Source organism: Mastigoproctus giganteus, chromosome 11 (genome assembly GCF_048544385.1).
Source record: "Mastigoproctus giganteus isolate SK-2022 chromosome 11, ASM4854438v1, whole genome shotgun sequence".
Classification (NCBI taxonomy): Eukaryota; Metazoa; Arthropoda; class Arachnida; order Uropygi; family Thelyphonidae; genus Mastigoproctus; species Mastigoproctus giganteus.
Genome location: NC_143585.1, coordinates 95,836,557 through 95,863,053, shown reverse-complemented (window position 1 = coordinate 95,863,053; position 26,497 = coordinate 95,836,557). Strand labels below are relative to the sequence as shown.

Below are 26,497 nucleotides of genomic sequence, written 5' to 3'. Positions count from 1 at the left end.
CTATTCGGTTTGTTACTTTTTGGTACTGGTAGTGAGTGACAGATATTCCACGCTGTCGGTGTGATACTAGACTGGAGAATGCGGTTGAAGATGTGCAGCAGATTGATCACGCAGACACTGAAAATTTTCAGAATTAAGAGTGGGAATCCGTCGTGACCAATTGCAGGCTTGTTGGGTAGGCTGTTAATCGCTTTCATTATTATATCTCTCGAGATCTTAACATGCGCAAGCGAGGTCCTGGCCGTATCTGTGATGGCCACTACAGGGAGGAGAGGGGGATGTTCCTGATCAGGGTGGAAGGTTGACTGTTTGAATGTTTCTTCATCCACTGTTTGAATGTTTCTTCATCCATTACCACCTAACGTCCATGTGTAGGTGGAATGCGCTTAGAATATCTGAGCCTTCTTTGGATATACTGCAGATGGGCCCTCCTTCTTACGCGCAAGAAATTCTCTGTTGTTTGTTGTAACAGATGTGGTCTCTCAGGGATTCGCACCTTTTCCCAGTTCTGTAGGTTTTTTGTTTTAGGTTGAAAGCATGCTTTGCTTCAAGGCTGAACCACCACTTGGTTTTTGAAAAGATTTTATCTGCTTTCGACGCACCAATGGGAGCAATGTGTTTCAATTCATTAGAAAAGGCATTTCTTGCCTCGTCCACAGGTTTGGAACAGAGGTTATTCCAATTGAATGCTTTAAGTTCGGTAAGGATAACATTTGGCTTGATCAGGTCAGTTGAGAACGTGGTTACAATACGCACCGGGTCCGCGGATTTGCTGACTGAGGTTGCATGTACCTGTGCAGTTTCAAACACTATTGGAAGGTGGTCCGACTTGGAATTACAGGGAATGATTTGAATTTGATCGCAACTGTGAAAGACTGTCAAGGACCCGATTACCCCTTAACCTCTAATATATTCCTAATCTGACCAACCGAAACAACTCGTCTACCTCTCTTCTAACTATAAAATGGTGTGGGACACAAAGGTCGAAAGGTAAACACAAAAAAGGAAGATGAACAGGATACCTGAAAAAAAAAGTTAGGAATTCCGTCAAGGTTGAAGGCCGCAGCGACTCTAATAAATGAGCTCGTCAAGTGTTCATTCCTAACATTCACCCGTCCTTCATGTTATTGATTATTTTAATCCCAGAATAATAAAACCACGCAGGAACACAAAAAAAATTTCTTTCTTAATCTAGTTTCTTTTTTGCTGCCGAAGTGTTCGGTGTCAACAATACCAGTTTTCTTCATTTTCCCCCCTCTTCTAACTTGGGAATATTATGAACCAGTCTAGATACTATGAGAGGAACAAAGAGCCAACAACAAAAAGAATTTTTTTATTTTCTGCGTTTAAGATGCACTTCTGCCCTTTAAGAATAGTGATGTTCCTTATTTGTATGTCCGTATATACGTAGTTTTTTTTTTTTTTTTCGCAAGAATGATTTATCACTCGGTATATCTTGGCCCTTGATGTCAAGAGCTTGAGAAATATTGGTGACTTCTGGACCGTTGCCAAACCCCCGAGAACACTTGGGTACGCTCATGAGAGAAGGGCGTTAGTGGAATCTTGCCAGCTTTAATAATAAGAAAAAAAACTGTGGTAATATTGAGGAGTAAATCCTATAAGGCAGCCAATAAAACTAACAGCGCATGTATGAGATTTATTAAGAAGTTCACCAGTGTGATGCTTTTTAGAAATATGTACTTTGGGAAAGTGAAACTGAATTCTGTTTACCATTAAGGAAAATTTCGCTGAATTTATGTCCAGTTTCATCGGAATATTTATTTTAATGATAAGAAAATAAATGTGAGTATTCGAATTGTAAGAAACTCATATAAATAAGATATTTCAGGTGCTGTTTATACAAAGCAATTGCGTGTAATCGATCTAACCCTTCATTTTTCAAAATCCGGTATTACTTCGAGCACGCATCTCTGACCTTCTTTGTAGAACCTGTTTTTAAGTAAATTTCCATCTCATACCTCAGAAATTTCTCTGTGCACCTCGTATTATTTATAGATTAAGCATACTGTAGATATTTACTTGAGTTCAGACCACAGGTACGATAATCACCGAATCACGTGATTTGGTCCAATGTTTAGTTCTCTAATATACGTTATGATCCTGAGAAAGATATAAAACTTGATCGTAAAGTAATGCCAATAATGGAGAACAAGATCTCATACCAAATACGTAGCCAGATTAATTTTGTGATAATTTAAAAAAAAGAAAAAGATGAGGAAAAAAACAGCTACGAATAATGTAAAAATTTTTCTAAAAGTGAAGGAATCATCGCTAGCCGGTCACTGGCGAGAGCATTATTTTTCCACCTGGGAAGAGGTTTTGCATCCCACAAACCATAGAATCCACGCAACTTGCAGAAATAATACACTGATGCCTCGTATCTTTAGTGGTCCAGTTCTTATTCTAAACGAAATAGCTGAGTTGTTATTCAAAAATAGTACTTCGATGTAGCATTCATTAGCGATGAATCTGAACAAACTTCATGAACAAAAAGAAAGCCAATATTTTCGGTAGTCACTGTGTTAACGAAACTGGCAGTGTTTTGATTGTGTCCAACTTATTAATGCGCAAATTGCATACTTCAGAGATAGAAAACAAACTTATTTTTCCTCTAAGAAAACGAAAATAGTTCGGCTGAATACCGCAATCAATTGATACCCTATCCATCAGTTTAAAGCAGTCATTAAAAGCTACCAATTTCTGCTGAAGCCAACAATTTAAGAAAGTTTTGCAATCAAACCTGAAATCCTCAGTGTTCTCCTTATTTCATTTCCACGCCTCTTAATAAAACTTCTGTTACCTTTTCTATTATCTCAATACCATCAATCCTATTACCGCCACTTTCTCCTTCTCTTTGACAAGGCGAAACCTTAATTGAATGAGGTATGTTGACCATGAAAGCTCTCCAATTAAATCGTCACCGCAGATATACGTGGCGAGGAATATGGCGGGGCGAAAACACTGCACTCTGAAATACGGAGGAGCAGGAAGATGAGTTAATAAAATGATGGATTTTCCTTTTGTTGTAAGATAAAATAGCAAAAACTACCTTTCAGGTTTATTTTCCATATTTATTACACAATCCGTCACTCTGAGGATGGAAATATGTTTTATTTACGAAACCATTAGTGATTACTGGTAGTTTATTCGCAGTTTTGAGTTGTAAGGACCATAACAATGAATCTGTAACCACTCTTCTTGATGTGTACTGCGGTGTGGTTGTAGTTGGAGTGTAAACAGAAATTTATGAATTAAACGTTAGAATTTCCAATAAACTTATAAATAATCCCCTTTCTATAATCACTTCAATCGGACTCTTCTTTGGCGTTGCGGTTAAAGGATGCAGCCTGTGGGTAGACCTTTCATATGGGAGTCCCTCAGCCGAGTTGAATACACGCATGTATGCTACATATCCGAGTAATAATGTTGTTGTTGTTCTGAGTTAGCGTCAAAAATGATTCAAATATTGTACATGTAGTTACCTTCTGGTTTGTGCACCATTTGGTATAAATCTGCTGTATAACATCTGAATGAAGGTCTTGACGTAATTTCGTAGTTAACCTTTGGAAAACTGCAATGCATTTACCATAATGAGTCCAATTTGTGAAACAAATTTTATTTTAAATTAGGCGAATACAATTTCTTGACGGAACATGATTGTAACTACACCAAAAGAGATCTTAAAATAAGTCCCGAAACTTGAACATCTGTGTTTGTATTAATCAAACTGACAATCAAATTTGTACTAACAATCAAACTGCACCAGATATCAATGCTGTCACGTTATAAATTGGTTCCATGATGTCTCTGTATCCTTGAAAAAAGTGATGCATTTTTAAGGATGCCATAATTTAAACATTGGAATTTCCAATAAACTTATAAATAATCCCTTCAATCGGACTCTTCTTTGGCGTTGCAGTTAAAAGATGCATTTTTGATGCTAACTCAGAACTACTACCATTAAACTATCATTCTTCTGTGGTCGGTCGTGCGTTTAATTATCTAATTTATTTATTTTTATTTAACTGGCTATAAATGCGCCAACTGTTGTACCATCCCTGGCTGGTTCGACATTTGTGGTCGTTCAGCCACGTATTTTATTTATTTACTGATTATTTCTCCTTTAAAAATAGACTTCCACCCTTGAAGTCCCGGATGGACACAAACAGCAACTCTGACTGAAATTTTCATAAAATTCCAAATTCTAGCGTGTGTAAAGCTGGACGTTAGCAGAGCATGAAGACGACACAAAATTTATATAAATAATAACCCTACCCTTTTTTTCTCCTCTTTATTAAATTAAAGACCATTTCATAGTCTTTAACTTAATCTCTTAGCCAACTTAATAACCTAATAGTATATTACAAACCTTCCTTTGAAAGAAACTATCAACTAATATCTCACAGATTTCAACTTATAAATCTAAATTCGAAGTTCGAAAAAACTGAAACACGCTTACGTTTCGAAAAGGACAGCTACTTCCAATTCATTTTCACTCTTTCAGCGGAGCTTTTCGCCTTTGCAGAGAGGCTTCCCACATCCGTTTCCAAGTTTTTCTGGCGGTCTATCTCTTCTTCTGGGCTCTTGGACTAGAGCCTCTTTCCACCTATATTTCTTGATTCACACAGCCATACCTGGCTCATTCTCGACGGAACAGATCTAGACACCTGTAGATTCCTACACGAATTAATCTTCAAAAATACAACATGCGATTATGTTGCTAGACACGCCGATCAACCGACTAATGGCCAATTCCACTTTTACCATAAACCTTAGAAAGACATATTCCCTACTCGTCAGAACTTCCCAAAAAAAAAGCATCGCCTTCAGTCCGTACGTCCTTGTGTTCTCTTCAATCACTAACCCCCCTTTTTTTTCTTCATCTTAGATCTCACACCGTTCTCTTTCCGAACTCCCTGTTCTACTCCAAAAACTCTCCATGCCCTCACTTTCTCTTTCTTTTCTTCATCTTACTTCCACGATTTCTGAACTCAAACTCTCCTCGAACAATCCCGACAACCCAAATTCATTCTAACTCCCCCAACTCTCTTTCTGAACCCTATTTTTTTTTCAGAAGTTTGGTATTTCTCGTCAGGACTTTGAACCAATCCCATTACTATGCTTAATTTCTCATTCTTTCCCAACACAATCGTATTTTCAACCCTTAATATTTATCATATTGAAACCTTAATTCACATATTCAAATTTAAAATTTAAACTTTAATAAATTCCAATTTTGTCTGTCCTTCATGAATTATTTTAGATAAAAAAATATTTTCATTTTATTTGTAAGAGTGTTCTCTTACACTTCGATATAAAAGCGGCCTACGACAAAATAGACATAACATCTCTAATCTCCATTACTTCGAAGTTACAGGCAATAGTCTCAGTATAACTGAATCAATCCTGGAGACTAATCTCATCTTAAATCGCAGCTTTCGGAGGCATTCATTACTAAAAGGAGTGTTCCACAAGGGGGACTCCTGTCCTCAACCTTATTTGCCACAGCTCTAAAACACTTCCTGTCATCCCAGACTGACTTCCAGTCATATGCTGATGACTCGAAACATTTACGTCACATCTGGCCAAAATGAGGTACTTAGCACCACTCTGCAGGCAAATAAAAAGGTCCGTCAATTTGAACAATATGTGGTCTCAGATTATGGATTAACCAATTAAAAACAGCTCGGGTGTCTTTCACCTGGAAGCACATGGATCTGAGGTTAGTATGGAATGAGAGGATGACATTCCAGGATCATCTCATGAAAGAAAAAACAAAAATGTATTCTGCAATGTGGGCAATTCACCAAGAACTAATGGAGATTCACAATCTTGAATTGGTCAAGAAATGCGTCCTTCGATGTCTATATCCCATACCTGTCTATGCAGCAACTATTTGATTCTCTGCACCCACAATGCATTTCAACAAGTTTCTCAGCCTGGAATATTAGCTCCTGAAATGGCTGAACCGGCGGACTGGCAACCAGAACACTATTTGTAGTGGCCTACTCTACATCAGTCTCGAAGTCACCCCATGGAAACAAGATATTGTGGAATCTAACCTTCTTGCACTGGCCAGACTAATCACAGAATTCCTTGACGTCCGTGATATTATAGACCCCATTAAAATTCCTCAGATTATTGGAAGAAGTCAAGTGGACTCTAGGCTCCCGCTCAGAATCAGTTTCAATAACGGCCTGAGACATGTTTCCTGGAAACATTGATTTGATTAACAATTTAGCCATCGATCTTGATAAATTCTTCCAACAGATTGCATAGAGACTCCTGAAACTAACTGACACATGCGCAAGCTATCGTTATGACTTTCAAGAACACCACTAGAAGGAAAGCGATCTGCCACAACAATGATTTCCATGAAACAATAAATCTAACATAAAATAAAATGAAGCCGATACTGATCTCCTCCCTTGGTATCTATTATCACAAGACGCCTGGCAGTGAATGCTGAGACACAGAAAAGAAGGGACACAGGTAACAGCCTGTGACGAACCATAGAAATACTTTATATTATTGTACAGAACATTTTTTATAAAATAATATTTTAATTTGGGACACCGGTAGCCCACAAATTGAAATTTCAAGTATGTAAATAAAAACTCTGTAAATACTGTCCCTTTCAGGTTAAGCATACATATTATTCCTCGTTACCCTGGACACATGTCCCTTCCTTGATCTTTAAATATAAATATTACCCCCTAGCTGGGGTCAGCAGTAAGCTAAGGGGTGATTTATTATTATATTATATGTATATTATCACTTTATTGTTCTTCTCAAGAACCACTCCAGGGGGTTGGCTCTTAAGCAGAGCAATAAGCAGGTAATATGAAGCACGCCATGTTGTTCCAAATATATATTTTTTCATTAGAATAAATATTTTTAAATTAATATTTACTGATAAACATTTTTGAAAGAGGTTTGGCTTTTTTCATAAGTTTCTTTTAATGTATCAAAGGTTTCAAAATCAAATTTCATCTGGAAAAAACCTACCGACCGATCTGAGATTAACATATCCTTATTAGAATAATTAACTTCTTAAAATTCTACTTAATGGAAGCATTATTTAAAAAAGTGTGATCTAATTAATTTTCTTACAACAAAGTAATTGTTTAGCCAAAAAAGCGAAACAAAAAAGGACTGAAGGGGGAAATAAGAAAAACAAATGAGGAGGAGGGTGGAAGAAAATGGGATCAGAAGAAATGGGTGGACGGATAGCTTATAAGTTACATTGGCATAAACTTTGGAGACCTCCTACATTAAATCGACTGCTTTAAAAGGTCCTCTTCTACTCGGAGTAAAAAGCTTTGTTAGATGTACCGAGACAAGCGGTATGTATCCCAGACGATTTCTTTCCAACTCATGGCCATCTGTGTCATATGGCTTTGAACACAGCGTTAAGGCACCGGCAGAAATTAGGAGAACAAGCGGAGGTGGAATATTACATTACAGCAAAGCTTGTTAACATTAATACAAGTCTTCTGGCATGGAGGAGCTAATATTAAGCGACGTACTCCAGTAGAATGGAGTCATCAACCAACGGTTTATTTGTCTCTAGGATACTGGTTAATGGCGCGGTAGGGTATTTGGCAGAAGTAACTAAAAGTTTCAATTGAGTTAACTTAGATGTGGTTAAGATAAGGAAGTCATGACTGTAAACAGGTCTACGTTTTATTTATTACTGATGTAAGAGTGGAGTAGCGCGCAGTTGGGTCGCAAAGATGTGTTTTGAGCTGCAGGGATAGTAGGGAAACTAGTTAACGGACTAATCAGCATATTGTCTGTTTTATCTGTAATTTAATTCATTGGAGAAACTGCGATGGAAGACAATTTCTGACTTTTCTTTTGATAAAGTTGGGACGCAATGTTTTGAAGGAAATTAGTTTTCTTTCTAGATGAGATGTTTACCAGCATGATCCAATTATTAAATTGATATCATTCATCACGCCACTAAAATTCGTGGTGAATGGGTGCAAAGCTTTGCTTTCATTCAATTCTTGTCACGATCGGTGTCATGGCAACAGTTTGAAATATCGATACATTTAATACATTGAGTTATACTATCCATTAATTATTAAAATTAAGGGAGTAAACTTACATTTCATTATATTTAATTTTAAATAATTCGACCTTTTTGGGACGAATTTTAAAAAATTCGTTCACACGCAATTTACAGTCATAATACATATATGGTTATAAAGAGATTAGGGGTAGCCCTAATGTAATACAGTAATTTGAATTTGTAGGAGTAACTGTTTATTGGCCGATTTGCGTGTGTGGGTTGAAAAACCTAGAATAACCTCACGGAGAAAATCCAACTCCTTCCCTTCACCTAAGATGGCTAAAAACAACTCCGATTGAAGCCTATAGAAATTTCTCAGGTCTACGACGGGACTCGAACCCTGACCTTCCCAAACAAGTAACAAATGGCGAATTCAGTACTGTCATGGAGCATTTAGAATTAAGAAAGAGTTGGCTATCGAGATTTAACAGGTGGAATTGGTTTTCAGAGTTTTCCAGCTTTTTCCTCAGAAGAGCGAAATAGAGATTCTGGTCCTTTCCAGGATATACTCTTGTATTAATTAATAATGTAGGATCAGCCGTTGAGTCCATCCCCAGGTTCTCCTCGCCAAAGAAGTGAGACGACAGACCTTACTGCTCTTCCACATTCATTATGCTTGCATATTAAGCAGATAGTTGCAACAACAACAAAGCATGATTCAAAGATAATAAAGCCTTCACTCTTTGATTGTAATTCAGATATTTATATGGCTTTAAAGTTTTTAATTAAAATACTTCGGTCTCGAAGGACCGTATTATCAAAATTACTTAAGTTGACAGTAATCGGTTGCTGTTCGCGTTAAAAAGAAAGATGAACCGCTATGTTTACTCTGTCCCAGAGTTGATGAGACGCACTTTGTTCTAACAAAATTAAGACTAAAATTCCATGCACGCTCAAATATAAATTTTAAATAAAAACCGTTAATAATATAAACATACAGGACAAGTATGTAAGCTGATAGTCTGGAAGAGAAATCTTGATTTAATTTTCGAACGAGCAGTATTTTTAAAACTTCCCAATAGCAATTATCTTCGTGGTAACAATTCCTTTAAGTGCCTTGAATAATAAATATCTAAAACGAAAATTATCTTATTATATACATTAGGAGAGGGCGCTGATTCTTTCAAAATTACAGCTGTGAATTACAGGCTCCGAAAAAGCGATAAGTGTTTGCCTTTTTATTTACCTAATTGTTATTTTATATTGTACTTTATACGTAGTCTTATAGTCTTATGGTTATAGTTACGCGGATTATTTTTATTTTAATTTACAGAGAGATTTTGTGGATTACTACTTAATATACGTAAAACCGTTATTTCGTTCGAATATTGCAGCCATTGTTTTTGTATAGAGTAGTAGGGAATTCAAATTTTTAATTGAGGTATCTAAGTAGCTCTAACGTATAATTATATAGCATAATACGCATCACTGTTTCTATTAGATAGCGTAGTATTGACATTTAATTAATTAAATTTATTGATCTTATTAATTTAAAATATCATGCCCCAAACTAGAGCAGCAATGCAACGAGCACAAAGTGGCAGGAGTGCTGTGACTCGGGGGAGAAGTGAGGGGAGCAATTCTCCAACGCATCACAGCCTAAAAAAATGTGCAACTTGGGTATTTGTTTGCCGAACTCTCTGGAACAGAACATGATATTTGCCGTGGGGGATGTCTTTTTGTGTGTGTGTGTGTGTGTGTGTGTGTGTGTGTGTGTGTGTGTGTGTGTGTGCGCGCGCGATGTAAGGAGTGTAAGGAAATCAGGCGACAACTCAGCGTTGTTATGGGCCTATACGAGAGCTTGAAAGACAGGGTGCATGCCCTCGAAAGATCTAAATTGAGGGGCCCATTAAGCTCTCAGCTGCCCACATCAACGCCAGAGCTTGCACTTGTGTCATCGCGCTACACAGCGGCAACCCCCAAGGCAGAATGCGCTGGTCCCACAGGAACTAGTAGTTGTTGGTGACTCTATTGTCAGGAAGACGGGAAACATGCTTTGTAAAAAGGATATGTGGAACAGGACCAGGGTATGTCTACCAGGGGCAAAGGTTGGTGACGTTGTAGAGCGGATATCATCTTTCAAGGGCACAAAAGGTGATATAGTTGTACACGTTGGCACTAATGATGTTAAGAGTAGGAGACCGGCAGAATTACTTAACAAGTACGGGTCACTGTTGAACAAAAGCCGAGAATTAGGGTTGAATTTGAAAGTGTCTGCAATTCTGCCCAGACACGATAGGAGGGAGTACATGATGAGAGCCTTGTCGATCAATTCGGCTCTGGAAAGATTGTGCAAGGCTCAAGGGGTAGAATTTTTTTTCAACCTGGTCTGTACTTGTTAACAAGAGAGACTGCTTCTACAGGAATGGAATACACTTAAATAGAAAGGGTGCAAGAACATTTGCTGATGCTATCGAGGCAGTGTTAGGTGGGTCGGAAAACTGCTAGCTTGCGGGAATACAAGGACTAATAGTTTAACAGTAGCCACTGGCAGAGGTTGAAGTTGATTCTTGCACAACGTCTATTAGAATAAATAGCGACCTGGATCGAGGGGTGCTTGGGGTTTCAGGGACGGATGGCAGTCATTGTGAAATAGGTGGGTATATGGGCTGTGTTAGGGTGAATAGGAATAGCTGCATGTATACCAATGCTAGAAGTATAGTAAATAAATTGGACGAATTTGAAGTGTTGGTCAAGACATCAAAGGCGGATATTCTTGGGATACCAGAGACATGGTGTCACACAGATATAGGGAATACAGAACTGGAATTTGGGGAGTACAATGTGTACAGACAGGATAGGAAGGGAGGAAGTGTTATGCTGTTAATTAAAAAATATATTAAATCGAAAGAAGTGCACCCAGTTGATATAGATGACTGAACAGTGCACTGTTCAAACTGAACAAACTGACTGAACAGTGCACTGTTCAGTCAGTTTGGTGTGACATAAGCACTGCGAAAGCAAAAATAAGAGTAGGAGTGTGTAATAGGCCTTAATGACTCGAATAAGTACAATGAACAATTGTACAGAGAAATAGTGGGCTAGTAAATCAGAATGTCTTATAATGGGGGATTTTAACTTCCCAGATATTGACTGGAACTTGTGGGTTGGTCACTCACACACTAGTCAGACTTTTGTGGATTTATTGGATGATTGTTTTCTGCAGCAGCATGTTCGAGAGGCAACCAGAGAAAGTAACACTCTTGATCTGGTTATCAGCAGTGATTATTCGTGTATTAAGAATTTACAGATAAAAGAACCACTAGGTGGCAGTGATCACAGTGTACTGATGTGGGATTTACTTAAAGATTTAATTACCATCAGGGTAAAGGAAAGGGTTTCTGCTTCCGTAAAGGTGAGTGCAGTGGTCTCAGACAGTTTTTGAATTCTGTACAGTGGGATCAACTGACGATGTTACCAACAGTAAATTCTAAGTGGGAAGCATTCAAGGAATTAATCGTGGAAGCTACTAAAAGGTTCATACCTATTAAGAAATATTGTTCAAGGTTTAGGCCTAAATGAACTAATGGAACTCGTAACAGAGAAGAAAAATGCATGGAATGCATATAAATTATCAAGCGATTCAGAAGCCTATGGCAGATATAAGTTAATCTGTAATCAGGTCACAAAGGAGGTTAGGCAGGCGAAGGCAGATAACGAGAAATCCTTGGCAAAAGATGCTAAAGAAAACAGCAAGGATTTCTTTACTTATATAAACTCTAATAGGAAGGGGATGAATTTGCTCCACTTGACATCGATGGTTCGATTGTTGATGATCCTGCTCAGATAGCAAACAAACTGAATGAGTATTTTGCATCTACATTCACACGAGGAATTATTAAGGTTTGAAAATGGCAGAAGGTTATCAAATTGTAGCAGGATACTTAATGATTTTGTAATAACTGAAAGCAAAGTGGAGGAGAAATTGTTGAAGTTAAACATAAGAAAGGCACCTGGGGTGGATGGGATCTATCCAGTTATATTAAAGGAGGCGGTAAAGCAACTAAGCAAACCCTTAGATATAATTATGAGAGCATCCTTGGACTCAGGAGAGGTTCCCATGGATTGGAGATGTGCAAATGGATCCCAAATTCACAAAGGGGGATCGAAGGGTGACACGAGTAATTACAGACGGTTAGTTTAACTTCTGTTCCGGGTAAAATAATGGAGTCACTGGTTAAAGATGCATTGCAGGATCATCTAGACAAGACTGCAGGAATAATTCAGACGCAGCATGTGTTTGTTAAAGGGAAGTCTTGTCTGACAAATTTGATTGGTTATTATGATGTGGTTACAAAGGAACTGGATGCAAAAAATAATTTTGATATCATACATTTGGATTTCAGGAAAGCTTTTGACACTGTTGCGCATGGAAGACTATTGTACAAATTGGAGCAGAATGGTATTAAGGGTAAGTTGCTACAATGGATAAAAGGATGGTTAAGTGGGAGAAGACAGAGGGTGGTAATCAATGGGTGCTGCTCTTCGTGGACTAATGTTATTAGTGGTGTCCCACAGGGTTTGGTGTTGGGTCCTCTGTTTTTTTGTATATTCATCAATGATATTGATGAAGATATATCAGGCTTAGTGTCGACGTTTGCAGATGATACAAAGGTTGGCAAGGTTGTTAATGACAGTAATGGCAGTGTGCTACTGCAACAGGATCTAGATAATTTGGGCAGATGGGCCAAGAAGTTGCAAGTGAAGTTAACCTTGACAAATGCAAAGTACTGCATATGGTAGAAGTAACCCTAGAGAAACGTACTAATTGTGTGGTACTACACTTAAGATGATAGAAAACGAAAAACACCTGGGATTAATTGTGCCGTCAGATATGAAGTTTTCTGAGCAATGCAGACAGGCTGCCAGGGCAGGTCATGGGGTTTTGTCAATGATATATTGGAATTTTGCTAGCAGTACAAAGGAGGTGATTGTCCCTCTGTATAAGGCAATGGTAAGACCACGCCCTGAGTACTGCGTATATGTCTGGAGGCCTAATTTTAGGAAGGATGTAGATTTGCTTGAGTGTACAGAGAAGGGCAACAAGATTGGTGAGGGGAATGAAGGGATCCTCTTACCAAGAGAGGCTTAATTTCTGCAAATTGCAGTGGCTGGAGACTAGACACCTGCGGGGTGATCTGATTGAGGTGTATAAGGCCTTGAATGGGTTGAGCACGCTGAATTCTGATGGGATCCTTCCACTTGTTCAGATTACAAACCTAAGGGGGCATAAATTCAAATTAAGAAAGGACAGATGTAGAATAGATGTGCGGAAATTTGCCTTTAGCCAGCGGGTGGTTAATTGCTGGAACAAACTTCCATCTGTCGTTGTGGAAGTTGATAGGTTGAATAAATTTAAGGAGGAACTGGACAGGCATTTGGAGGGAATGGTTGTGTGATTTTTTTTATTTTATTTATTTATTTTTTTTTGGCTGATGCTGCATAAGCTCATACACTTGCTTTCTTGCATCACATGCCAGAGGCGCCTCCGTAGCCAGGTGGGAAGGAGCAGCAGTGTGCAGCACACGCTTCTTGATTAGACCGGGGTTCGAGCCCGTCACCACCAAATACGGAGGATGCGGAAAGGTCAGGGACTGACCACCGCATATCCCGGAGCAATATGGCCTTAGTTGCTAATGCTCCTAAAAACCAAAAAAAAAAAAAAACAACAACAACATCACATGCCAGTACTCCTACTTCTCGCTATTCTTTTTCTGCACCCCAAGGGCTCACATCTGGTGAGTATGGGCTTGGCACACCCAGGGTCCTGAGCTGGATATCATCATCATCATTCTTCTCTTTCTTGGTGATTCCCTTCTACTTCTCTCTCTCTCTCTCTCTCTCTCAGGTTAACTCGGGAATTTTTTTTTTTTTTTGGCTGGTGCAGCATAAGCCTCAGGCTTCCTTGCACCATGTAGCTAATAATAATAATCTGGCATAAACTAAGTCCAATCTTCATTTTACATTGCAATAATAAAAAATGGCTGAACGTATTAAACAATATAATATAATAAATATTATATTATATTGTTAAAATCAATTATATAAAATCAATATTATGATTTTAAAACCATATCGTAAATATGATATCGATCCAAAATTAGGAATTAAATGAAGGGAATTTCAAAAATCTGATTAATGGAAAGTGGAAAGTTTTTAACTGAAATTAAAATTGAATGGTCAGTCCACATGAATTAAAGCAATAATGATATTTCATAAAATACATTTTATGTAAAAATTAATAGACAATAGAAAATAAATGATTATGCTCTTGTTGTTTCCTATTGAATATAAATTAATTCAATCTTTGGTTTAATTTTCAGTTAGCCACGTTTTCAAGAGAGTAAGACATCCCAAGAAAAGAAGAAGAAGCAGTTTTGGATCTCTATTCACTTCTCTTGGTAGGTCCTTGATTTCTTTTTATCTCTTGTTAAGGAACTATGGCCAAACAAAAAAAGTTGTGTGGTGCTGCTGTCCTAACTGATAGCTCTATACGTTTCAGAGTTGTTTTTTTTATCATATTTTATGCGTCTTAATAAAACTTCATTTCGAGATGGTTTTAAGAAGACTTCTTCTTACTCCTGCTGCTGTAATCTTACATATTTAAGAACTTCATGAATAAATACATTAGGTTTTTTGGAATTTTAACAAAGTTTTTTTTTTTTTTTTTACTTGGATTTACCATTATTTTGTTTCCAAATTGTACTTCTGCTTCTTGATTATTTCCCATTTTCTTTTGTTCTGACTCTTCTTTTTGCAGTCATTTTTCTTTATGTTCATTTTACATCTTTACTCTTCAATCATCACTCATTTTCATGAAATTCTTTCGTTTCTGTTTTAGCTACTTCAATCAGTTACTTTTCTTGCATGTTTCCACTTTGCTATTAGATATTATTTCTGGTCTGATGCTGGTTCTTCTGTCACTTTAAAAAAAAATCCATAAACGTAAAATTTTAACTTACTTTTAAGTTTATAAATACTCAGAATATTTTGCACTTATAGACTATTATTTATTTCTTATTTAAAACCCGTAAATCTTTTAAAGAACTTTATTTTAAAAAAATAGTCACCTTTAGCAATTACGCATGCATTCCACCAACGCGTCATTAATCTACGAGACTTGTAAATATTGCTTAAAAAATTCTTTAGGCTGTTGGAGAGAATTACCTTTACGGTTGTTTTCACACGACGTCCTTTTCAAAGTACCAAAAGCATGATGAAAGTCACACGAACCTTGAATATACGTAGAAAATTGAGTTCCCACCAGAGCATACGTAATTTAAAGCAAAGCCTGAATCGAGTAGTATTGTGTGGACATCGATTATCATGAAACAGATAATCGATAATATTCTGTCCCTCAGTTTTCTCAGTCGCCTGCACCTGATGCTGAGGCACAGAGACAGTTCAAGGTTTCGTATTCTCCCTAGATATTAATAACGGAAAAATTACGGTGGTTTCAAAGACTGTTACCAAGACCTGCAGACATCTAAGGCAGAAGTCTGCTCTTGGAGACTGAAGATATTCCATTGAATTCCCTTACTTCCTTAACCACCAGAAGCCTCCACTCATTGACTTGCCTTTCACCAATGCACTCCACTAACTATAAACCGTTGATGACCTCAGTTTTCCTTTAGATCATATACCATCAACAGAATCAGCATTATAGCCATTGAACTCCCATCAACAGAATCACTTTATTTTTCTAAAAAAGCCCCAAAAACTGGAACAGCCCGAAATATCTTCAACTTTCACGAATGTATATATGCTGCTCCTACCATTCCAGCTATTATAAACAGAATAGATGATGACCCCTTCGACCGAATCGAGACCAGACGAAGCGACATTAGCCATTGAGTTCCTTTTCTGCCCAATCTTAGCAGTGGATCTCAAAATGTCTGCAGTTGTATTCTCCGTTTCTCTCCTGTTCTTAATCGTATTTATCTCTACCCATTTTCTTGTGTTTTAGAATTGTAATCCCCCGTCCACTCATTTGCTGTGATGGGAATATTGTGTACAGTAAAGAACTACTTACGAATCGATTTATCGCATTGAATCTTTATGCCACTCAGGGGATTTCTTGCAGCCACAGAAATTCACATTTCTAAAGTCTTAAATTAATTTAAATATCTTTTACTCGCGAATTTAACTAATTTCCCAATAAGTATCAATTAAAATGCGTTCAATCTTTTTATCATGTACAATATTACAAATCTCTTAAGAAGATTATCTCTCTCCATATTTTTTTTAGTTAAATTTTTAAGTTTCAGCTAGCGATTATTGCTAATGGAAGCCGAAATACTCTAATTTAAATTCTTAGTTTGTTGCATCAAATGGAATTTAAATATGCTTGTAGTGCTTCGTTGTGTTTTTATGCAATTATTTCTAATGTTATTGCATCATAAATGGAGTAAGCAGATCTTTGATGGATAAAATTAAGTTGTCGTAATTTTTTTAACCATTTCGCCTTCTTGATGAATTCTCACTCTGATAAACAAGCTCTTTAGCTTTTAGATATACGAATTTTTAGAGTAAAGAAGGTTTATTAATTTTTTACCCCATTATCTGAATGAACACTAAAAATTACTTTGAAAGGTAAGTGCATTCATTTCTTATTCTCGCTAAAATTCAAAATATAAAAACACTGGGTTTTTTTCGGTCTTTTTTGAGATGCCTTTTACAGATCGAACGTTATTTTCTGAAGTCTCACCTTTTTCCAGTTTTAAACCATATTTGTATATGCTTAAATGTTTGTTGGATAGAAATCAGGAAAGGTAAGAAACACTTCTGATTTGTATTGGGCTGTATAAATACCAAATAAAATTCTTTACTATATCAGTTACAGTATTTATATATTCTGTGAAGTAGATCGTTTCAATGCAAGTTGCAAATCTGAATGAATACTTACATTCGAATTTTAACACAGAGAAGTGTAGTTAGTTATCCTATTTGTCATACAAGATGGTCTTAGTTACTGATGAAACAAACTTTATAAGTTTTATAATTATTTAATAACTTTTGATTGTATAATCCTGTGCCTTAAAAGCAGTCAACAAAGAGTTCTTTGTAATTTGTGTATAAAACTAAAAGAATGGACATTACTTGTAGACTTGTTTGTAGCTACTGGGATCGTTATTGGTAAGTGAAGCGCTAAGTTGATCCGTGGTTTGTAATTGGAATTAATTAGTTTTTGTACCATCCAAAGTTTGCGATGCAAATATTGCCTTTTCGTTATCTTCTTTCTGTTGTTGCTATGTTGGTTCTTAATCATTACAGTGTTTCATGCATATTCATGAGGGGATGGTCTCTTGAAGAAACTGCGCGGGGACTTGAATAAGCGTTTATCGTGTATAATGTAATTCGTGCACGAATACTGATTGAAACGTAAATAAACTTATTCTGAAGAGGATCTTCGTGTTACCTTAAACACAGGATACGACAACGGAGGCCCCGGGTGCCAAGCGTTCCGTGGCCAAGCGATTTGTAGTGCATTTCTAAAAGCGATTTCTGCAAAGAGTATTTGAGCAAACAGATTCTATTTTTGTTTCAAAAACCGTTTTCTTGATTTCTTTGTATATCTCAGTAGCACTTTCACTCTACAAGAAGTAGGGAAAGGCCCAGAAAGGGAATCCACCTTTCTGTTTTTTTCTATAAATACTAATTACTAACACAGCCGCTTGGTCACCTCGTGGCACTGCTCCTGCCTCCCCGTGGCGGGGCCGGTAACCTGGGTGGAAAAGATAATCCCCCAGGGCCAAAAGGAGCCATCATGGATTCTACAAATTTTCCACCCTTAGAGCCTTCAAGCTCAAGACCAGAATGTGGTAATGAAGACAAGGAAAATAGCCAACCCAAAAGGCTTCGAACAGAAACACACTGTTCAGATATTCCCAATTTTTTGGTGATGCACTCTCTGTCTACCCAGCCTGTGGGTAAGTTATCTCCGTTCGTGATTCAAAGACATCTAGAATCAATTGCAGGATCACCAAAAATGGTAAAGCGACTCCAATCCGGAGATCTCCTGATTGAAACAGCTACCACAAAACATTCGGAGTGGCTATTAAAGACAACGACATTTGGTGGGTTGCCAGTATCTGTTACTCCCCACAATACCTTAAATTCATCAAAGGGTGTCATCACAGAATGGGACTTAATTACCGTGTCTGAGGATGAATTAGTACAAGAACTTAGCAACCAAAAGGTAATCAGCGCTAAAAGAATAATGACAAAAAAAGATGGAAATCTCATTCCAACTCGTTCCATCATTTTAACTTTTAGTACTCCTGATTTGCCATCCTCAGTAAAAGCTGGATATTTAAACTGCCGAATTCGACCATACATCCCAAATCCTCTTCGCTGTTTTAAATGCCAGAAATATGGCCATTCACAGCAGGCATGCAGAGGTGACGCCATCTGTCCTATTTGTGGAGCAAAGGATCATATGCAGGCAGATTGTCCAGCCGCAATTCCCATTTGCCCCAACTGCAAAGGCAATCACCCCGCATTTTCTAAAACATGTGAAATGTGGAAAACAGGTAGGAATATCCAAAAATATAAAGTAGAACACAAAGTCACATATCCTGAGGCACGCAGACAAATAATGCTGACCATGCCAAGTCCATCTTATGCCTCTCGAACCCGAAGTTTTCATACAACTGCAATTCAAACAGATGTGTCGATACCGCCCAACGTCTCGCTAGCTAATTGGGTTAAAGCAACCATATCAACCACAGGAAAAGAAAATTCTAAAACGAAAACCAGCAATGCCACCAACACCCCAATTAGTATCCCAAATGATACTGAGACAGTCTCAAATAACACAGAAAAATTCCCAATTGAGACTCGGACAGTTCCGCATAACAAAGAAAAACTTAAAACTGCTAAAGATAAGAATAAACCTGAATCATCAGCCAGTAGTATGGAAGTAGATGTAAACCCAGATCATGAAGAACCCATACTAGAACTTCACGCAAATGACACGATGGATACTGGACGCCCTACTTTCCCGAAAAAAGACCGAAAAAAATCCTCTTCAAACAAAAAAACAGTCAGATGATTCATCCTCAACTAAACCAAAATGAACCACAACATCTTACAATGGAATTGCAGAGGCTTTCGTTCCAACACAGACGATATTCAATACCTAATTAACCAATATTCTCCGGTTGCCTTTTGTTTACAGGAAACTTACCTAACCACACAAATTTCTCCTTCGATAAAGGACTATTGGATTTATCGAAGAGATCGAAATACTGCTAACGCTGCCCATGGTGGTGTGGCAATACTAGTACATTCAAAGATCCCATCAAAACATATCCCACTCCAAACTGAAATAGAAGCTGTTGCTGTTCGTATAACTCTCCATGGTACAATAACACTAGTCTCAATCTATCTACCACCAAACTGTACTTGCTCTTTAAAAGATCTTGAAGACCTCTTTATACAGATACCTCCACCTTTCTGTATATTAGGGGACTTTAACGGGCACCACCCATTATGGGGCTCTACTAAATTGGATAGACGAGGTAGACTAATTGAAAGTTTTTTGGAGGCACTAAATCTCACTGTACTCAATACAGGTGCACCGACACACGTACAGCTCCCAGCAGGACACACCTCAGCAATAGATCTCTCAATTTGTTCACCAGTACTAGTCCCAACCATAGAGTGGTATGTAATAAACGATCCCATGGGCAGTGACCATTTCCCAATAGTATGCAAATTTCTGAAAGCAAAGGCTCCTTCATTTCAACCGTGCAGAAAGTGGAAATTTGTCCGAGCAGACTGGGCAAAATTTCAGTCATCAATTGACCTTGACGAGGAAATAATCCGCCACCAGCATATTGATGATGTGACAGAATACATCACGTCGCATCTTCTAAATGTGGATAAAGACACGATACCACTATCAAATCCGCCGGGCCGAAAACATTATAATTACTGGTGGAATGACAAATGCACCACAGCAAAGAGAGCAAAAAATAAAGCCTGGAATTTGTTTCGGCAGTGCCCAAGCACAGTCAATCTCATTAATTATAAGAAATTAAGGGCAAAAGCACGCTTTATACAAAAGCAAGCAAAGAAAGAATCCTGGACCCGTTTTGCATCCAGTTTTAACAGAAATACTGATCCCAAAATAATATGGAAAAGAATTAGACAGCTGTCTGGTAAGTTTCCTACCATACCTTCTCCAATCCTCTCCTGGAATGGGCAAGATATATCTAATCCTGTAGATATAGCCAATGCTTTGGGCAATATTTTTGCAGAAATCTCATCAACATCAGCATATACTAGCTCATTCCAAAGAATTAAAAACACTAAAGAAAAGCATGGTATTAATTTTGAAACTTCAAACCTTCTCCCATATAATAAACCTCTGCAATATTCTGAACTATTACATGTCATTAGAACAGCCCGCAATGGTGCTGCTGGACCAGATGGGATTTATTATGTCATGCTACAACATCTTAATGACAAAGCTTTGCGTCTCCTCCTAGTCTTTTACAATCGTATATTTTTAGAAAATGTTTTTCCAGTTTCCTGGCATCACTCTACAGTTTTGGCATTCCTAAAACCTGGAAAAGATCCATCCAATCCATATAGCTATAGACCCATATCTCTCTCAAGCTGCCTCAGTAAAATCCTTGAGAAAATTATCCACAGAAGACTCATCTGGATCATCGAGTCGGAAGAGCTAATGAGCCGTAGTCAATATGGCTTTCGTCAAAACAGGTCATGCTTAGACCTTATGGTCAAGGCTGAATTTGCCATCCGTAATGCTTTTGTCAAACATGAACATCTAGTAATGGTTTCAATAGACATAGAGAAGGCATTTGATACCACCTGGAGGCATGGTATACTTAGTGATCTGTACTCTCTCGGACTACGTGGCAACCTTCCTGTATTTATTAAGAACTTTCTACATACTAGATCATTTCAAGTTCGATACCAACATGCCCTCTCTTCAACTTTCATACAGGAAGAAGGTGTTCCACAGGGATCAGTATTGAGTGCCACTCTTTTTGCTATTAGAATTGATTCCATCACCAAACAGCTTCCAAACACAATTGAGACTTATCTATATGCAGATGACCTTTCCATCTCCTGCCATTCCCAAAACATGAGATCTATTGAAAGACAGCTTCAAATTTCACTAAATAAAATACAACAATGGGCCAGCCTCAACGGCTACCGACTCTCTCAGCAGAAAACAACTGCAATCCATTTTTGCAGACAACGAAAACTTCATCCGGATCCTGAACTTCAAATTTCCAATGTCTCCATCCCAATCGCTACTAACATCAGATTTCTAGGATTAATCCTTGACCACAAATTAAATTTCCTAGATCATATTAAAAATGTACGAACTTCCTGTCTGAAAAAGATAAACATACTCAGAGCCTTATCTGCCCGAACGTGGGGTGCAGATCGTACCTCCCTGCTTCGGTTGTACAAGGCATTAATCAGATCTCGTCTCGATTATGGTGCTCCAATCTATGATTCTGCCAGAAAGAGTGCATTACGCTGGCTTGATCCTATTCAACACAGTGCTTTGAGAATTGCAATTGGTGCGTTCAGAACGTCGCCAGCACATAGTCTCTACATAGAAGCTCACGAGCCCCCACTAACTTTACGCAGGAAAACACTGTTATTGAAATATGCTGTCAAGATACAAAGTTGTGCCTCTCATCCCGTTCAGTCATACTTTTTAAACCCACCATTAGAAAACCTATACAGAAACAAACCCAGCATAGTTAAACCAGTTGGTCTTCGCCTTCTTGAACTGGTGCAGGTTTGGAATATTTCCGTCCGGAAAGTACAGCAGATACCAACCTTTGCTCAACCACCATGGGCTCCTCCTCCTCTTCCAACATGTGACACTTACCTCTGCCAATGGAGAAAGAATACTTTGCAAGCAACAAACTTCAAACAAATTCATGATGTTCACATTCAAAGATATATTGATTTCTACCAAATTTATACAGATGGCTCTAAATCTAATTCAAATGTTGGAGCAGCTGCAGTGTTTCCAAATACAGTTGTATCAGTATCCCTTCGATCAGATTTTAGTATATTTTCTGCTGAATTGTATGCAATAAAACTTGCTTTAGAAAATCTCTATTCTGACTGTTCTTTAAAATCTGTTATTTATACTGATTCCCTCAGCTCAATCATGTCGCTAAGTAATTGCGAAGATAAAGTTCACCCTGTTCTAGATGAAATCAGAAGCTTGTTACTACAAATCAAAACACGTCAACAACTGGTTGCTTTTTGTTGGATACCCGCCCATTCCGGTATTTTAGGCAATGAACTGGCTGATAAAGCTGCAAAAAATCCAACTACCTTTGATTTAACCAATATCCCTGTTCCAGCATCAGATTGTGTACTAACCGTTCATGCTGCTTGCCTATCACAATGGACAGCACTCTGGCACTCTCAGACTAATAATAAACTCTTTCAGTTTAAACAAGATCCGAAATTTTGGTGTTCCAGTGTCCGTACATCGAGACGAGAAGAAGTAGTCCTTTCAAGGGCAAGAATAGGCCATACTCATCTGACACATCTTTATTTACTCACAGGGGACGATCCACCACAGTGTACACATTGCTCTAACATCTTAACTGTTAGACATATTCTCATTGGCTGCCCCTACTATAAACAACACAGAGTTTCATCCTTGATCTCACTGATAAATAATCGTAAACCAATAACTCTTGAAAATCTGATTGGTGATAAGGCAAATATTTCTGAATTTTTTGACTTCCTCAAGCAAACTGGACTTTTTAATAATTTCTGATTTAAAATTTTCTTTTGATTTTATGGAAATTCCTCATCTCTTAAAATAACAAGTGAATAGGCACATTATAGCCATAGATGCGTATGTGCCATTAAGCCTCCATAACAACAACAACAACAACAACAACGGAGGATACAAGGAAGTGCACTACAAATCTCAGGATACCTTTGATGGTGGACGAAAAAGCCTTTTGTACGCTAAGTAATTCTTGATGTTCTAAATAGATCTTGGTTTCGCTAAGTTGTTGTTTGGGACAAATCTCGTGGGTGTATTCAGAGCGCTTTTACTTTAGATTTAACAGAGCGATTTAACCTTAGAAAGAGTTTTTTTGATATATCACTAACTTCTGAAAATATCATTATCTCAACAAATATTAAGCGGTACGAAGAAAATTCTTACACACAGTCGAAAACGTCAGTCTTTTATTATGATATGTCCACTACGAAGTTCGGGGGGTGCTTCCAAAAAGAAATTATTACACTTTTAATGCTTATTTATATCGTATGCATTGCATAGTCAAGAGTTATTGAAGTTCAAAAACGAAATCTTTAAGACAGTTCAATTAAAACTTTGGTGAATTGTGAATACACTTGTATAAAACCTTTAATCTAAAACTGGTCTTATATTTCAATACAGGACATTATAAATTACTTTAGTAAAGTGCTCTCCTCTCTAAATTAGTTTTATTTCAGACAAGAAATTCGGATGCGACATGATTTCAAAAAATAATAATAAAATTGTACGCTTGTGTTGCGTTTCTTTGTTCGTTGATCGTACACTGAACAGTCCTTAGAGTTCTACATTATCTGGTAATCATACTCCTCCTATCCCTTTCCTGTCCTTCTCCATCGCTCTTTCACATAACTTCCAATGCATTTCTCCAGCGAGAGCCATCAGGGATCATTAGCAAGTGATATTTTATGCCTGGCACGGATACCTTGGTTAGGTAATGGTTTTTGCATATTGACGCCATCCCAATCGATAGACTTGAGCGGACATTAACAGCACGAGTGCGAAAGAGAAGAGCAATTGCTTATCTGTCATTCCCTTGGATCATTACCGTCGTAAGCAGATTACGAGGCAGTCGTTTTGAATGGGATAAGGATGGAACACAGAAACTTTGTTAAACATGTAAGAAGTTGAAAAGAGGCTCGCTATTCTTCAGTAGTGTAAACAATTGTTAAAATTCTGTTCTTAGGCTTCTGTGCAACCGACTGTATCTTTTATGCACGGCATAAAAGATACAGTCGGTTGCCATAGCAGCCGAAACAAGGCAAAGAAAGATAAATGATGCATTCTTCGGGTTGATTAATATTTTAATTGTTTCTCTAGATGGAGCATATAGATGTTCTTTCTCCGATACGTTTCTTCAAATTATAGATTCTGAAGTTTAATGATATCGCTTGCATTTTTATTTTTGTGATAAGGCAACTAAACACAAGAAGCGTCAGTATATTGTGGCTGTGAACTTGTAGAGTGTAACGTCCTGCTTTTCTTCATAAAAAATTCAAATTTCGGTAGAGAAGAACCATGTAACAATCTCCTGAGCGGTTAACATGCGTACTTTAGGGAAAAAAAACCTATATAAATTCCTTCCATATAGACGGGGCTCGAACTCAGCCTGTTTTGGAAGGACATCAAAGATAACCTCTATGCTAGCAGCGAGGGAAGTTAGATTGTAATTATAATCATTCCAAAAATTAGTAACAATAAGAGATGGGCATCTGTAGTCAATTGCCAACGGTGCCCAATTTGTCATGATAATCTCTCCGTTGACAATTGGGGAAGAGGAATGAATATTTTCTACAGTCAGGGTGTCAGTTTTAAGGGGATTTATAGAGGCTTTTATTTTCATTGAAAACTTAGGTTCACTTAAATTAGATTGTGTTAAACTTCATGGCATCGAGGTTGTTTAGGATCCTTATACTCGTTTATTGGTGGTTAGGTTGAGTGAGATAGTTCTTGTTTATACTCCGGCACGACCATTGGAGTTTACAATAAATCATGAATACAAACTTTAATCGTATTTAGCGGTCACGAGCTTGAACTCCGGTCCACTCAAAGAGCGCGTGCTATTGCACTCACGCTTCTGACCACTCGGCTACGTTTGCGGTCAAGCGGCATCGGACGTCTTCTCCCATATTCAGATTATAGCATCAGTCGCCGATGCGCAATTTACCCCAACTAGCCAACAAAAACTTCCTACCTACAAATAAATTGCGGAATGTACGCAGTTTACAGACTGATGCCCCATTACCTTAGTTTATCCAGCCTTTAACCTTAAAAAGAACCCGATCAGTGCTAGTAAATGAAGTATCTGTATATAGAGAATTGCTGCAAACCTATGCAATAGGGAATTCATCAAAATATTGATGTTGCACAGGGTCTGGACAGTTACGACGGTTCCAGTGTCCAAACAAAGAGATTGTAAACACATGATACCCTCCCCTCCAACTTCACCTCTATTGATGAGACGCTTTCTTAGCCACAGAATTGAGAAGATTTCATCTATTCTTCAAATTCACACTACTGTTTCATCTTAACACCATGTGGAGCCGATTACCTACGTTTGAATTAACACAAAGCACAAATCTGGATAGACGCATTTCTTTATGTTTTGGGTACTTTGGAGTGTATATTCCGAAATTAGGTCAAGAAAATTTATCGGAAAGAGATTCTCGAATCGCGAAGGTGATTACGGCATCCTCGATGACATTCCTATAAAGCATGAAAACAATAGCGATCAGAATGACAATTTGGCATAATTGCTGCTATTAGCTATTGTGGAATAAAAACTTAGGCTTTTTTGAATACGAACAAGCGATGTCCATTATTTTCTCAGTTTTAAAAAAGAAATTCACACCATGCGTACGTGTATAGGGTTAATTCGTCCGTTTTAAAATAAATGCTTTAAAATGGTTAATCTGATTACCGGCGATCCATTTTCATGGACATAATTACCATTAATGACATTTGTTTCAAGTGATGTTTTTTTATAAATTTAATACCAAATTAAATAATCAAATCTGGATTAATTGGAATCGTTTTTTTCAGGTCTATTCTTCGTATAAACTTTTAATTCCTTTAAAATTACTTCAAGTGAAATGACAGAAACATATATGATTTTCATTGGTGTATTCATAACGAATAATTCAAGCTGTATTAGCTTTACAATCTTCCACCCTAACACTTGGAAGATTACAGATCTACCAAAGAAGATCTAATAATCTTATTTCTTAGGCTGTCACCGCTCGCAATTTAAAATAATGGATGTTTCTGATGCAATCATCATTATCTTGGAGACCCAATAAAAAAAAAATGGGAAGAGAATATAGAATATTTTTGGGGGCAAATGAATAGATTCGGTAATATCCTTTTAAAACATTTATTCAATAGAATTCATTCTGAACTGTATCATTTCCAAAATATAGATTTCCGTTTTGAAATGAAGTTCTTGTTTTGATTATAAGGGAACTGTCTCGAGTTATTCCTCCTTCCCAGAAGACCATAACTAGAAATCATTTCCGACACAGATTAGCTCTTACCTTCCTTTATTTTTCTATCCTGAAAGCCTAGAGCGTATCTCACCTCAACTCCCCATTAAG

General features: G+C 37.5%; 1 protein-coding gene across 1 annotated transcript in view; it reads left to right on the top strand.

Moving 5' to 3' along the window:
• The window catches only part of LOC150078277 (A-type potassium channel modulatory protein KCNIP1-like), a 457,018-nt gene that overhangs the window by 197,601 nt on the left and 232,920 nt on the right, over positions 1-26,497 (top strand). The window contains exon 3 of the mRNA XM_090385207.1: positions 14,422-14,499. Coding sequence (XP_090241333.1) covers positions 14,422-14,499 — 78 coding nt within the window. The remainder of the gene's footprint in view (positions 1-14,421; positions 14,500-26,497) is intronic.